General features: G+C 35.3%; 1 protein-coding gene across 1 annotated transcript; it reads left to right on the top strand.

The window, feature by feature from the left end:
* The first annotated feature begins 792 nt into the window (after positions 1 to 792).
* LOC149557151 (pyruvate dehydrogenase E1 component subunit beta-like) lies at positions 793 to 12,475 on the top strand. The gene is made up of 4 exons (XM_089831863.1): positions 793 to 1,310; positions 2,170 to 2,270; positions 2,848 to 2,891; positions 11,094 to 12,475. The coding sequence occupies exons 1-4, from the start codon at positions 1,199 to 1,201 to the stop codon at positions 12,064 to 12,066; spliced, it is 1,230 nt and encodes a 409-aa protein (XP_089687989.1). The 5' UTR covers positions 793 to 1,198; the 3' UTR covers positions 12,067 to 12,475.
* The last annotated feature ends 3,922 nt before the right edge of the window (positions 12,476 to 16,397 follow it).

The following is a 16,397-nucleotide window of genomic DNA, read 5'->3' as shown; positions in this document are numbered from 1 at the left end:
TTTGAGTTCGATTCATAATTGTTCTTTTATTTTATTTTTTTAATAATGTGATAAATGATTCATCTTATGCGTTCTTAAGAGAAGGCTATTGGTTGAATGATCTAATTGAGTTCTATAATGCTTCTATGATGCTATTAATTTGACCAATATAATTTTATGGACTATTAGGAATTTTAAACTGCAAAGTATAATATATAGTTGGCAATTCTTCTTATATTTTTAGACTTTAAAAAATGTTTTATTTTTGGGTGTAATTGTTTTTAGTCTTTTCAACTAGATTCTATCACTTTTCACTATCAGTTCACAAAATGTATTGTTGATTTTATAGTTCACCTATCAATGTGTGTTTAGAATTTCTTGCACAAAAAAGAACTCTTACAAATTTTTAACATATATTTTAGCGAGTATTAACTCTCAAATATCTTACCTCTCATGAAATTGTTTTGAATTCTCGAATAAAAATTATTTCATTATTTTTTCTCAATTTCATTTTTTTCCCATTAGACAAGACTCATGCTGTAACACAGCTCTTGTTTGACTTGACTTCATCTTACCATCTCTTAATTTGATGAACTTATTTCAACCAATATACCCACCACAATAACAACAATTGTATGACCGATTAAATAACATTTTCTAACAATCCCAAAATCCTCCACATAATATTAACATCCCACCTACTCTTGTGAGGCTACACAACCATCCAAGAGTTTCTTGGGATCTTTAATGGAGAACTAGCTAACCATATACCTTTCACAATATAAATTTGCTTTGAACAACAATAATGACCTTGAGTGCGAGCCTCCATAGTTTGGTGGGGTGGATGGAAAGGCAGACCAAAGATCTGAAGACAAACATCATACAAGAGAAAGTCACCCATTTCTGCAACTAATCCGATGCAATTCTAGCAGAAAACTAAGGAGAGAACGGCAAAAACGAAGCCTTACGTTACAATTGAGGAGGGAGATTTGTATTGATTGTATTGGAGCGCATGTTCATATAACAAAACAAAAAGTCCAGTGGAGAAACAGAAGAGAAACCTCTTTCCCTCCGTCCGATTCCGATTGCTTTGCCGAGAAAGTATAATTTAAACAAGGACAATACGCATTTGCATTTGCATTGCAGTTGCTCGAATAGCTAGCACTTGCATAGTGCCACTTCAATATTGCTGTGCTTTTGGGATTCAATTTTATATGAAATGGCAAGTTCAGCATTAGTACAAGGGTTTGGAGGGTTCTCAGCTCTTATATCTCCCTCTTCGTCTTCTCCACAGAAAAGGCTGCTTTTTCAGGTCCCCAAGCTTCAATCAGGTAGTCTATGGCTTTTGTTTTTACTGTTTTTTTGGTCCGAAATCCAATTAAGTGTAAAATGTTTGCTTGGTCCTTATAATTTGCAAGGCCTAAATTTTGAATTCTCTTTTGTAAATCTGGATCTATTGTCAATAGTTTTGTTTTATAATGTGGAAGTACCCGTTTTATGGGAGGGTCAATTCGACCGCTGATTGCTAGCGTTGCTTTAGAATGCGTCCTTTGAAATTCTCGTCGTATGCGATGTTGAATTTGAATAGTTATTTTTGGTTTTGATTTATAGTAAAGATTCTCTAGTATGCATTTTATTGGAGGGCGCATTTGAGTGATAATTGTTTTATTAGGGTAGAACTAGATTTTAAGAGCACCCCTGGTATCCTGGGTCTGCATTTCAATGCTGTCTTTGCATCAGTGGAGATGATCAAAGTAATCTTATGTTACATTTGTATTACTGGTATAACCTATTTGATTTGATGGCACATATCGGTTCTAATAGGAATCAGCTCAGAAAACGAGGTCCAAAATGAAACGTAAAGAATTTACTTCATAGACTTAGTCGGCTTCTAGTTTTGAACAGCAAATTAGATACAACTCTACATAGGTCTAGGCAGACCATTTTGGCCTGAAGAATGACCATGCTTGTATTTCATCCCATCCTGATGTTTGATTGCCGAAGGAATACAAGTGTGATTTATTCACACAGGCAAATAGGGTCTGTTTGGGTAGTAACTATTGTGATTAGATTATTTTAGTGGTCCAAGGTTGCTGTGGTTGATTTGGTGAGAATTTATATTATGTGATGATCAGAAATTGCCTTTCAGAAATAATTTGGTTACTTATAATCTTTGTCATTACATTACAGAGAGAAAGAAAAGTTTCATCAGTGTCATATCAGATGCATCAGTGTCTAATTCTTCAAATTCAGTGAACCGAACCTCCAAGTTGATCACTAATGCTGTTGCGGTTAGCTTTCTGAACATGATTCCCTTACATTGTTTATATATTTTGACAGTATATTTGGTGCGTTCTATCCTGGGAGCAAATAATGGTATTCAAATAACTTTTGTAGCTGTGGAAATCAGTGCTAAGTTGTAGGTAAAAGTTTGCTACACGTGGTGATAATATCATCACCATTAGGTAGCACACTTTTGTGCATTTGTCAGTGCTGGTCATTTCTTTTATTATGTTTGTTGCAGCAGCTTCTGTTTTCATGTACACATTTATTATCATTGAATTCATTTGTTGGCTGTAAATGAGATAGTAGAAAATTCTCTATAGTGACAACTTGGCTTTAAACTGTTTCAGTGTTGTCATCGTGGGTGATTTTTTTGTTGGTTGCATATTATGTGCTATCAATGTGGTGATAGTATCTGAGGGGGATATACATTTGTTGGAATCTAATAATTCTACCGAGCTCTAAATAGTTATTATTGTGAATTATTAAATTTGCAGATTTCAGATTGTTTATTCTGAAAATTGCTGTTGTTGACAATGAAAGATGTATGTGATTATTTCTAAGATTATAAGGCTGTCCTTTCAGGTGAAGGGTGAAACTGCTTCAAGTCCTGTATCATCAAAGAGTGGGTAAGCTATAATTATCTCTTTTCTGAAACTTAAAATATCTTATACATCTCATCATTTGGTAAGCTTATGAAAAGATGACATGCACAAATTTGACATAAGTAAAGGCCATACAGGGTAATCATCGTGCAGCAAATTTCCACTTTTTTCACTTCAGCCTTTATATACCAAGAATCAAAGGACAAGCATTATTTTTTCTTTGGATTCAGTGTGTTAATAACTTACTGCAATACATTTAGGATCAGTAGTTGTAAATCTATATGGCATATGGCGTTTAACATTTGTATGACCAAAATGCTGAAGCTGGTATTATGCATTTATCTTCTGTAAGATTGTTTAAGTTACAAGTAATTTATAGTCATCCATATTTATGATCGGTAGTTGTAAATCTATATGGCGTGTAACATGTATATGATCAAAATGCTGAGGCTGGTAGTATGCTTTTATCTTCTGTAAGATTGTTTTAGTTGCAAGTAATTTATTGTTGTCCATATACCTATGCAAAACATACATTTTATAGTCAACATGTTGGATTTAACATTGTAAATTATTCTACTAGTTAACTGTACAACACATAATCCACAACAGTAAAATATTGGGAAGGAGATTGTAATGTTGCCGACTAGGACCGACCTTAATTTGCTCTATAATTTCCAGTAGGGTTTGGATTGCTCTTGGAAATGTAAATTTAACTTAGTCATGATGCTTCTTACTTCGGAGGGAGAAGCTTGTCAATTCTTAATGAATAACATACATTTGACAGTTAACATACTTAATCCCCAATTCCTAGAGGATGTGGATTTACTCGTCGTAGGATGCCTGACATCAATCTACGAGTAGGTTCCCTCAAGACTTTAGGACTCCATTCCTATCTCGTTGTGGGACTCATCTGCTTTATATGGATTTACTCCACCTTTCACTACACAATGCCAACCTATCCTCTTGTGGGGCTATAGTAAGAGATTAAAAATGGGCTAAAAATATCTATCTATCTATCTATATATATATATATATATATTTAACTGATATTAATACTATCATTTATCCTTAATAGCATTCTGATATAATATTATCAGGATCAACTTATTGATTGCTGCCAGAAATACATTTGATCCATTTCTCTTCTTCTTACTTCCTTTTGAAGGGTATCAAATATTATTTTATTGTTTAATGATCTACTCATTGGATCATACCAAATTCTATATTACAATTTCCTATTTACCTCCCCATGTGAGGGAGAGGTCACGCCTCTTCATCATGTCTACCTTTTGGCAATAGTTATGACCCTTCATTGTTGTCCCTCTTTTGAAGAGTCACAACCCTTGATAATTACAACCTTTTTGGAGAGTCCCAACCCTTCATAATCATAATCCTTTCAAAGAGTCACCACCTTCATAATTACAACCCTTTCCTTTCCCTTAATTCTTATGCTCCCCTCTTTCTTCCTCCTTCCCTTTTTCTCAAATGAAGCTCTCATCCCTCCCTTTATAGCTCTCATTTGAGGGAGACAACTTTTCCATTCATGCATTTTGACCTTTTGTTTAACAGTTAACTGATATTTAATAATTTTTATAATATTCTTTTATATTTTTAATTTAATTACTACTGTTTATTATTTAATCCTATTTCAAGAAGGTGATATGATAGAGATGTCTCCTTGTTCCCAGGTGACATCTGTGTGGCCACACACACACACACACACACACACACACACACACACACATTTATATCTGTTAAAAGTCGAGAAAAACAAAAACTGGTACTGGAAAACAGAATGCATTCCAATCTTGATGTGTCAATTCTGAGAAGGCCCCTTTGGGATCTTGACTCTTGGTATGGAAAGAACATCATTGTTCACTCTGTTAAAACTAGAACCAGAAGAAACACCAAAAGATTAAATCAGAACAACTCATAACAAGGCATTATCCTGGGAAAAACCCCCTTTCACAGAAAGAAACAACCCAGCCCCACAAAAACTGAACTTTTATTGAAACTTCAAATGGTTACAATAACAGTATCAAGTGTTATAAAAGCACTGAAGAAAAGGAGACTATCAGAGATACTGATAGAGATTACAGATTAAACAAAACCAATGTAAAGTTTGCAGAGAACCTCAGACAAGCCACATAATGACGTGAGTTAATTAAGTACAGAAATTGACTAACAGATAAGAGCGATGCCAAATCTCAAATGTCACTCTCATAGCTAGAGTCAGCACCCGAAAACTTTTATGTATCTTTCATTCACAAAACTTAAAGTATATTGTTTGTGTGTTATGAATAACGGTGATCCAAAGTTCCTTTATTTTTGCCATTGCAGTGTGATAATCCTTAGTTGGTATGCCATGCGATCATGTTTTGAATGATGACTTGGCATCCTTGAGCGTTATGGAAAACTAATCACCGGCCACATTGTTGATGAGAGTGGCCAGCAAGCATAAACGAATAACAAAACTAATTGCTATTCAACCGATGAAGCATGGCAGTTATGAGTCAATACAACTTTCAATCTGCGTCTACAAAAAAACGTATTTTCTTTAGAGCAGACCTGATACAGCTGGGCATGACGGTAATGAAGACTTTTCTTCATATGGATCATGCTGACACCTGTCAGAGGGCTATAAAGTTCTGGACCAATAATATGTTAGGATAGCAAACTCTGATTATAAATTGCAGTTTCATGAGCAAACTAAATCAGATGAAATTTCATATTATGCTATTAAAATATAACAAACTCTTTGAGGATAATGTATTTGCAAACATCTTCCTTCAAATATCACCAACTCTTCAAGCACTCTATTATATACCCGCTGCCTTGTCCCCATCATCCCCTGCCATCCTACAACTTAGGACTGTAGTCCACCCGGCCTTGAAATCCATTCCCATGGTGCTGTCGTGACGTTGCTTTTGAGCTTTTCTTTGCTCCTTGTTTTTGCAATTTTCTGCCACTCTATCTTCCCCTAGGTTCACATCTTGATTCTTCCATTTTTTATTTGTAATTAATTCTTCAAGGATTCACAACTCCACACAATCATATCCTTTACTCTGTCGCCGTGGAGACTGGTGGCTCAGAATCCTATCTTTGGAATGAGGACAAAATAGCCTGTACACCATCATCTCTCTAAACTTTTTGATGTAGAAGGAATGAGTGCCATGAGTAAGACTTGGCATGGAGTCAAATGCGAGAGTATCAGACATGAGCTTGCCACCACTTTGAGGCTTTGTTCAATGATCCTTTTTGTGGCTTATAATATATCTTAATTGATGACTTCTTCCAAGCTCCAACCATGAATAATCTATGGGATCGGCCAATTTAGTCTTTCTTCTACTGTAATGAAATAATATGTTGTTTCATTACAGTGAAGAACTAAGCACCTCTTAATGAATGCCACCAAAGAAATAACCAAAGAATATGACACCAAAGAACTAACCACCTCTTAATGAATGCCACAATATCATCAAAGTAATATACCTGATTCAGGGATGATTAGGGTAGAATTCAAGAATCTTCTTTGAATTTCATTTTCCCAATTTTATGTTTTGTAGCATTTTAATACCTAGGACCATGGCCTCTTCCTTTGTCATATTGTTGGCAGAATATGGATGGCCTATAGTGCAGAACATGCTAATAGTTTACCTCCACTGCCACAAATGATGTCAACATCTTCTACCTCCCCAGCCTTGCTCTTTGACACACTACTGAAGTTTAGCCTGAGCAGTATTTTGGGGACATTCCATTTCCCAGCCACTTTTCTAGTGATTAATCCTCTAGTTCCCATTTGTGTGTCCATACAGTAGTGGAAATTGTTTCTGTTATTTTCTTACATGCAAGACTCGAGAAACATCAGGAAAAATTCATTGTGGACGGTAACGTCTACATATGTTCTTTCTTTTAGCAAACAGTCTGACTATATGTCATCTTTTTAGTTATATAATTTACTAAGACAGTACTGCATGAAGATCTCCTCATGAAGTATTCGACACTAGCTTCAACCCCACAAAAGTTTGCAGCACAAGTGATACCTAGGGAGAAACAACTGTCCTCAAAATTGAAAGTTCTATTGGAGAATAGAAGGCTACGTCATGTAATACTGCAACAGTCATTGCTGAACTATTGACTTTCAAAAAATCTTTTTCTTTAGAGGATTCTTCATGTATTAGAAGAAAGCATATGGGAGTAACCACTGGACTATTGAAACATACGGGCTTAAGAGAAGCCTCTCAGCAACAAGTAGAGATCGAGAAGGCTGCCAGAGAACTGGCATTAAGCAGTCGCACAGAGGAGAATATTAAGCATCCGAACCGATAATTGGTCCATACTCGAGTCAGCTACTTGAAGGAGAAATGGAGTTAACTAATATCTTTTGAAAGATGATTGACTATGAAACAATATAGTTGTTTTCAATGCTCATGTATCATTGACATCAAACTAGATCAAACAACAATTTTAGTATGGCAAGGCCATAGCTCATACCTTGCTCTTTTTCAATGTGTGGTTTGTGATAGTATTGTGGCATTATGCTCTTTCCTTATTGGAACTTCTATTACCATTAGACCAAGAAGTCTGCCAGAGAATCAGCACTAAGCAGCTACACAACGGAGAACATAGAACATCCTAACCTTGAATTGGCCCATAGTCAAGCCAGTGCAAAGGATAAATGGGGTTAACTGATATCTTTTGAAAGATGATTGCCAATGAACCAATATAGTTGTGTTGATTGATCATTGGCATCAAACTAAACCAAACAACAATTATAGTATGGTAAGGCCATAGCTCATAACTTACTCTTTTTCAATGCATGACTGGTGATACCATAATGGCATTATGCTTTTTCCTCATTGGAATTTCTATCATCATTATAAAAACACATTGCTAATGTGTATCTATCAATGTATTACCTGTACTCAATTGTGGCACAAGCATTGGTTATTTAACTTGCAGTTCAATTGTGTTTAATAGCAATGCTTAATCTTGGGTGTTTTGTTCAATAGCTTATGATGCCGCCACATCATTCATTTTAATCATTGAATGTCTGTGCGCCACTTATATTAATTCCAACATCAAGTTTCAAGCTTCATACCTTACTCTTTTTCAAGGTGCAGACTGGTGATACCATAATGGCATTATGCTTTTTCCGCATTGGAATTTCTATCATCATTATAAAAACACATTGCTAATGCATATCTATCAATGCTATTTACCTGTACTCAATTGTGGCTCAAGCATTGGTTATTTTTATTTGTAGTTCAATTTTGTTTAATAGCAATGCATAATCTTGGGTTTTTTGTGCAATAGCTTATGATGCTATCACATCATTCATTTTAATCATTGAATATCTGTATGCCACTTATATTAATTCCAACATCAAGTCTCAATTGGGGCATGAATATGGCATTGCTTGGTGAAGTGTAATGATCCTTTTTGACGATACAAGAGCAGGGGTACGTTGCAATGCAATGATGTATCTTTCTCTGCAACATCTATGGGAGAATAAAGCTGCAAGATTGCATAATTTTTGCAATTGTTTGCTTACACAAATTTAACTGTTGTTCAAATGCCTAGACAATTGACCCTTTGTTCTTAATCATGAATATTAAATGAAAGCCACAGTGACAGTTGTATTGACCAATATCCTTCTATGAATAATAGATTTGATTAACAGTTCGATTATACATTGGACACTGTAGTTTACAATGCAAACAATATGGGGTTTTAACATAAAATTAACAGATCTGCCATCTCCAAAAGCAATCAAATCAGATTCACATTCCATATTTAGTCATTCAAAATGCATATCAAGTTATTGATAAGATGACAAAATTTTTAATACACGTGGCATTTGCTCTTTATCATCAATGTTCGGGTCCTTAAACTTCATCCTCAATATTGCCATTGTTCTCAGAGGAGGTAGAAAAGATTTGTCTTCATTAATACTGCTACTGGCAGCTTTCAATTTGACCAAATGCTTGGCAACAGTATGTAGTCTATCCTCGCTTGGACACTCTCTGTTCTATAACATAATGGGAATTGTCTTGATTTGTTATTGTGTGGTACATCTAATTTGACCTTTGAGTTTAGGAAAGATTGAGATGCCTTTGATAGCTTTGTTCTTCCTTCATGACTTGAAGTTTAATATTGAGCTGGTTGGACTGCTCAGTCACAAGGTGAATTTTGTTCTCCTATCTCAACAATCTGAGTGGTGAGTTGAGCATTATGAGGGCCTAATTGGTTGCAAAAGTCCAAAGTAAACTGGCCTCTCATGCTATCAGTTAGAAGAGAGAATCCAAGTTTCTTGACTTCCTGCTATAAAATAACAAATCTTGGTAGGCTGTAAATAAAATAAAAAAACCTTTATATATACAATCCCCAATAGCGAATGAGAAGTTTGGTATATTAATTGAAGCCAATAGACTATGGGTTACTACTACAGAGTCCTTTGTCACACTTTTTTGAAAAGGATATGATGTTTGTGTGTAAAGCTTAAGCTCAGCTTCTTGATATGCCTAATTGTCAGCGTCCTTAGTTTTTTATCCAGGTACATGATGAAGCATTTTATCCTTTTAAAAAGCATTAGGAATTTGTCTATCATAATTGTAGTGTTCGCTTTTTACAAGATTCTATTTGAGGGCTGAAAAATGCCAATTTTTTCCTGCAGTTTCAGATATGCCAAATGACATTTTATGGAAGGAGATTCAACATTTTTTTCATGCTCGTGTGTCTGGACCTATTGTCATAACTTTTTCTCTGTTCTTTCAAAATGTTGTTGCTTCCATGTGGATTTCTTGCAATGCAAGATAAAATTTTGCTGAGCAATAGTGTAGGGATCTTGGGTTTTAAGCAGGCAAGATATAGTGAGCAATAGTCGTTTCTGTGGCTTGCAAAAAAGATGCTTCATCTAGAGGAGCCTTGAGCCTCCTGTATTGAAGATTATAATTTCAAGTAATTGTTATGAGTAGAGTCGAGAGCTAGAAATTGGAATTCAGTATAGCTATTGAAGTCGAGAGTGCTTCTGGTGGGAGATTTGTTACCTCTATTCTAGCTTCATAGACCAGGAGATTTATTAGAAGATAAAATGAGGGACACTATGAAGAAACGACAATTGGATGTATTTGTGCCGGTCCCTTGTGTTTTTTCATATAATTTTATTGATAAAAGGCTCATCATTTCTATTGGCTGAAGTAATGGCGTCAATCACCTCTTTAGAATCCTAAACTTTGAGCTGTTCAGCCAGACGAAACTTTCATTCAGCTTCTTCAAAGGCTTTTCAGAAGTGAATAGAACTTCAAGTTGACTGCATATGGCCAAACTTATGTATAAATGATGGGATACAGACAAACCTGTCTGAAATAACCTAATGGAACTGGTATTGTCTAGGACAACCATACAGATTTTACAATGCACCTGTTTTACCTGCTTTATCCTCCCCTGACAGAATCCAATATTTTCCAGAAACTATTATATGAAGTGGTGGCTCATCTGATTGAAAGACTTCATTTCAAGTTTAACTGTCATGACATTTGGTTTTGCTTTAGTATAGATCATGTTGTAGGTGAAAAGCTTTAGGAGTACTCAAAATTGGTGATGATTTCTTTGAGTTGTTAGATGAATAGATTAGACAAGACCTAGAAAAGGTTAGTCCTCCTTCCTGAGGATTAGAGCCAGGGAAGTTGATACCTTTGAACAATTTGGACTTTTCTGGATTTCTGGAGCATCGGTGAATAATCTACCAAAATCCTTAGCAGAAGTTAATTTAAAACACATCTGGACACGATCCATTGTTCTCTGTTTGACAAGATTAACAATGAAGAATAGAATAACGTAATCATTTATGAATCCTGTCAATATTATATTTAACTTGGTGTAAGTTCATGGTATGGAACATCTGGTCACCAATAGTTCAAAAAATTACAGGTGTCAAGCACCTCTATTGTATATTTTGCAAACTTTTATTTCCATTTATATGACTAGTCCAACCAAACTTTATATTGTCGTCTCTGCAATTTGATGTGCATTTTTCTGCCTTGATTCCTTTGGTATACATTGAGATTTCATTACTTATTATAATATCAAATAGGATTTACAAATCTTATTATTTTGAAACCTAGTTATTAGGAAAAATTTCTGGCAGGTTAGATATATATTGTTTCTTGTAGATGCTTTTAATTTTATTTTTATTTTTCAATGATTAAATGCTATGTTGGTTAGGCATGAGCTACTTTTGTTTGAGGCTCTCCGTGAAGGTTTGGATGAGGAGATGGAGAGAGACCCTACAGTTTGTGTCATTGGAGAAGATGTGGGTCATTATGGAGGTTCATACAAAGTTACCAAAGGAATGGCAGAAAAATATGGTGATTTGAGAGTACTGGATACACCCATAGCAGAAAATTCCTTCACAGGGATGGCCATTGGAGCTGCCATGACAGGTCTAAGACCTATAATTGAAGGAATGAACATGGGTTTTCTATTGTTGGCATACAATCAAATATCAAATAACTGTGGCATGCTTCATTATACTTCTGGTGGGCAGTTTACTATTCCTGCTGTTATACGAGGTCCTGGGGGTGTAGGGAGGCAGCTAGGTGCAGAACATTCTCAGCGCTTGGAATCATACTTTCAGTCTGTTCCTGGACTACAAATGGTTGCTTGCTCAACACCATACAATGCAAAGGGATTAATGAAAGCTGCAATTAGAAGTGAGAACCCGGTTATCTTGTTTGAGCATGTGCTTCTGTACAACTTGAAAGAGAAGATTCCAGATGAAGAATACATATGTTGTCTGGAAGAGGCAGAAATGGTTCGACCAGGTTCAGATGTAACCATTCTTACTTATTCTCGGATGAGGTATCATGTTATGCAAGCAGCGAAGACACTAGTGAATAAGGGTTATGATCCAGAAATAATTGACATCCGTTCTTTGAAACCTTTTGATCTATACACAATTGGAAATTCAATTAAAAAGACGCACAAGGTGCTGATTGTTGAGGAGTGCATGCGAACAGGTGGCATTGGAGCCAGTCTCAGAGCTGCAATTATTGAAAACTTCTGGGACTATTTAGATGCACCCATTATGTGCCTATCATCACAGGATGTGCCCACACCATATGCAGGCACGCTAGAGGAATGGACAGTGGTACAGCCACCCCAAATTGTATCAGCAGTTGAGCAAATTTGTCAGTAGAATCTGAGTTGTTTTTAACTCTGCAAAATAGTGCAAGCATCAAGAAACTACTTTGTGCTTCCATGTAGTTGTGCTTTCATCCAATGTAATCTAATTGGTTTGGTTCTCCTTTCTATCATCTTGCTGTCACAACTCACAACTATTTAGAGACATTGTTCTGCATTCATTGTGCTGTGATGTCAATTAAGAAAAAAATAGAGCTTATATATTTTAGAAATAATAAAGAAAATAGCTAAGAGAATGGTGGTGCAGCCACCCCAAATTGTATCAGCAGTTGAGGAAATTTGTCAGTAGAATCTTAGTTGCTTTTAATTGAGCCAAATAGTGTAAAGCAAATTTATCAGTAAAATCTGAGTTGCTTTTAACTGTGAAAAACAGTGCAAGAATCAAGAAACTACTTTTATGCTTATGTCTAGTTGTGCTTTCATCCAATGTAATCTAATAATTGATTTGTTTCTTCTGTTCTATCATCTTGCTGTCACAACTCAACTATTTAGAGACATTGTTCTGCTTTGTGCTGTGATGTAACTTCAGAAAAAAATAGAGCTTATATATTTTAGAAATGATAAAGAAATAGCTTAGAGAATGGCAGAAACTCTCATTACAAAAATTGAAAAATGGCAGACAAGAAATTTATTAATTTTGTAACATTTGATTGCAAAGGGATAACCATATCTAGTATTCACGTCTAAAAGGCAAATATTACTCTCACATCCACACCTCCGTATTGTGTGTCTGATTGATCATTTAACTCCATTTGAAAATAAAAAAAGATGGTTCTGGGAAATTGTATGTTTGGTCATGGTGAGGTATTATAATTAGCTTTTTATCATTTGTTGGATTTCAATGGCAGAAAATGGGCTTCCATCCTGAACAAAACATCTGATTTGTCATCTGCTTCAACGTATGGTGGTGGGAAATCTCAGTGCAAAACTTGGTCTCTGGACAGCCTTGACAATATTTTAAAATCACTCAAGATTTGAATAGGGCTTGCTTGTTTTATTTTTAGCCTTTCTTTAATTGTTTACTTTCAGTTTGTTGAATTCAGTTTTTTATACAGTAACTCTGGAGTTGGTCTGTTGTTCAAAGTGGGTAAGCTGGGAATGCAAGATAAGGAAACACCTAGAGAGACTGAAACTGCTGCGATTGATTTTAAAACTTGTTCATAATGTTGGCTATTATGTTCATATACAAGCAGCTGTTTATTAGTACATGTACAAACACTAAAACAGCTGTTCAGTAAATATAATAAAATAATTCTGAAGTAAAATAAAATAAGATAAATCCACATTAGTCATATATGATATGAAATTAATTTTCTTAATAGTTGAGGATTACATATATGTAAATTTTTACCACACAAGAAAACTTGATAAATAGCACATCATTTCATATCCATTGAAAGAGATGGTAACAACATGACATTTCTTGTGTGTCACCATATAACACTTTTGATGTAATTACAAATTTGTTTTATATTTACTTAATATTTGTGTGGGTGGGGAATTGATCCCCGATTGAATTGAGGTAAGGGAAAGTTGAATAATGGAGGGACAGGGATTGTGCAAATATAATTTTGATGGAGTTTCGAGAAGATAGTTGAATTGAATAATGGTTGGAGTGGCATCAAAACGGTTTGTCATAAGAATGAACAATGAAACAAGAGCCAGTACACTCCTCTTGGGTCGACAAAGCATATGGTCGACCGATTGGCCTCTCAGAGAATCGCTAGAGTATTAGTCTATATAACATCTATTCACAACGATGTAGAGCAGTAGTGCACCGTGGATGTGTCAATGTCTACGTGACAATCCAAGCATATTGATTAATGAACCTGCATAGCTTCTGAATAAACGTCATATAAGGGAGGCAAGAAGGATGAGAACTCGAGAGTCCTTTGACTAAAAAGAAAACTACCAGCATGTGAATTACTTGAAAGGAAACCACCAACATGTGAATGATCATGGAAAGATAAGCAGTTAATCACGCATACTTGCTCATAAATGCTTTATGTCATCTGCATTTTCAACAGTGAGGGTATTGTAATAAAATGTATATTACAATGAAACTATTGGAAACCAAATGACATCTTGGGAGAATTCACAAACCTATGGCTAAGGAAAATATTCAAAGTTAATGTTCTGTTAATGATTCAGGCCTCTACATATCAACCACATATATATTGAAGGTTAACAGAGATGTACCATCCGTGTTTGTTGCAATATTTTTGGAGTTGGAAGAGTCAAAGGACGTGATGTGTCGTGGCTTAACCTTTGACACATCCTCGGTGGTGTCATGGGCTCCAAACTTTTTTGGACGCCACAGTTATTGGCTACAATTTCCACCCGGGGACAGGATCCAGCATTCAACGCATGTCTAATGGGCCAGTGGATATTGTTCATTATCTCTGCTGCATGCTACAATGGATTGAGCTTTTAATGCTTTCCAATGGGTTTGTGGCTTCTCCTGGAGTATATTTTTCATTTGCAATGACAGAAGATAGCTCAAACTAGGAATTGGAAGAAGGTACCATGCAACCGGTCTGAAGTAGTAACTAGATTATGATCAGTATGAAGATTCTATGTTTCTAAGACAGGCGTAAGAATTTAATGACTGATCGAAACAAGACGCAAACACTATCTTCTATTCATCAAAACATCACATGCCATCTCATTGGACTTTAGGGCTATTATCTTAATTTTGTTAAAAAAAGAACAAAATTTTGAACTTATGTCAATCCAAGTAGCGTATCGTTATCATCATCTTCATCCCAACAGTTTAAATCATTAGTCTAATCTAGATCTTTTATCTTCGCCTTACCTTTTTTTATTTAAACATGTCCTATTTCGAAGAGGGAGTGAAGTTGGTTCTAATCCTTAGTAGATTATCTTAGGAGCTTTGGCTACTTTTGAGTTGGTAAACTCTTCTTATATGATTGCATTCACGAGTTTAGTTCAAGTACAACAATTTCAATCAATATTATTTCAAGATATATTTTAAATTTGTTGATTTTGATTTTATCAAATATTATCTACTATCAATCAAAATCATGTGCTCGAAAAAATAAAAATAAATCTAAATCATCTCTTTGTCAATGTCAATATACCTTATCTTATCAAAGTCTAAATACATATTCTTAGAAAGTCAAAAATCCAACATCATCCACCATCATCTAGACTACCCAGGAAGGTCTTGAATTTTTTTTGCATGCTAGTTACAACGTCTTGAGCCTATGAAATCTTGTCAGACTAATCCAATTGCTAAGACAAGCATGGATACTAATCACATAAGTACGAAATACCTAGCTATTTATTCACCTTAAGTGAATTGGAAATGCTACAACCGCATTCTATAGAGGCTATGCCTACTTTAGAAGGCAACATTCAAGAGCCAACATTATAATCCAAGAAATGCAAGTATGCCTTAGAGTGATGGAAGCTATAGACTTTATTCTTGCTATAGATCCTAGCTGCTATTTTCTTGCACTCATTCAAAAGAATGCTAGTTACATTTTGATTTTCACACCACCTACTTAAAGGAAGAAATTCCTATCACCATCACTTTTAAGAAACCTTAGGAGGAACTAATCAAGTCACCAATGTTTTCATTCCTTATCAAGTTAACATTCCCATACTACCAATATCCAATCCAATCATTACAAGCTAACCATTCATCCCACCACCTCTCTTAATACTCATCCATTAACAATTGCTTTAACCCACAATACAATTTCATCCCATCTCCTATTCTTAATGTCTCCCAATCATTCACATCTATACCTACAAACACGTGCAACCACCAAATTATAATCTCCATCCCACAAAACCATTCATTCATATCTTATTTTTTTGGCAACTTGAGCCTCGATGCCCACAAAATTTTATATACCACAAAACTATAATTACATTCCCCAAAATCTCTTATCTTTTGCATCCCAAACCCCCGTCTTCTTACCTACACTCAACTTGGCACAATAACTTCACAACTTATAAAAGAAAGAAAAGAAATTGAACTAAGACACACCAAAAAACAATATCTACATGATACCTCCTGCTAATAATTTGAAATGCCCAGACTTTGCACATCTAGCAAAAATCGGATCCATGTGAACATATCAAGGAATTCTATAGAGTTTGCCTTGATTTTTCTTACAATGCCACATTCTTAAGATACCTCCTCCCTCCAAGTTTAAGAGGACACACCATTGAATGGTTCTCCCATCTCCGCCAAGGAATGAAATCTTTTAATGAGTTTCATATCATTGCCCACTTGTCATTAAACATCAAGCATTAAATAGGCAACATGAAACAAAAACATGGGTGCCATTTTTT

Source organism: Cupressus sempervirens, chromosome 5 (genome assembly GCF_028749045.1).
Source record: "Cupressus sempervirens isolate cs-2001-9-10 chromosome 5, ASM2874904v1, whole genome shotgun sequence".
Taxonomy (NCBI): Eukaryota; Viridiplantae; Streptophyta; class Pinopsida; order Cupressales; family Cupressaceae; genus Cupressus; species Cupressus sempervirens.
Note: the sequence above shows the minus strand (reverse complement) of the source record. Positions and strands in the feature narration are given on the sequence as shown.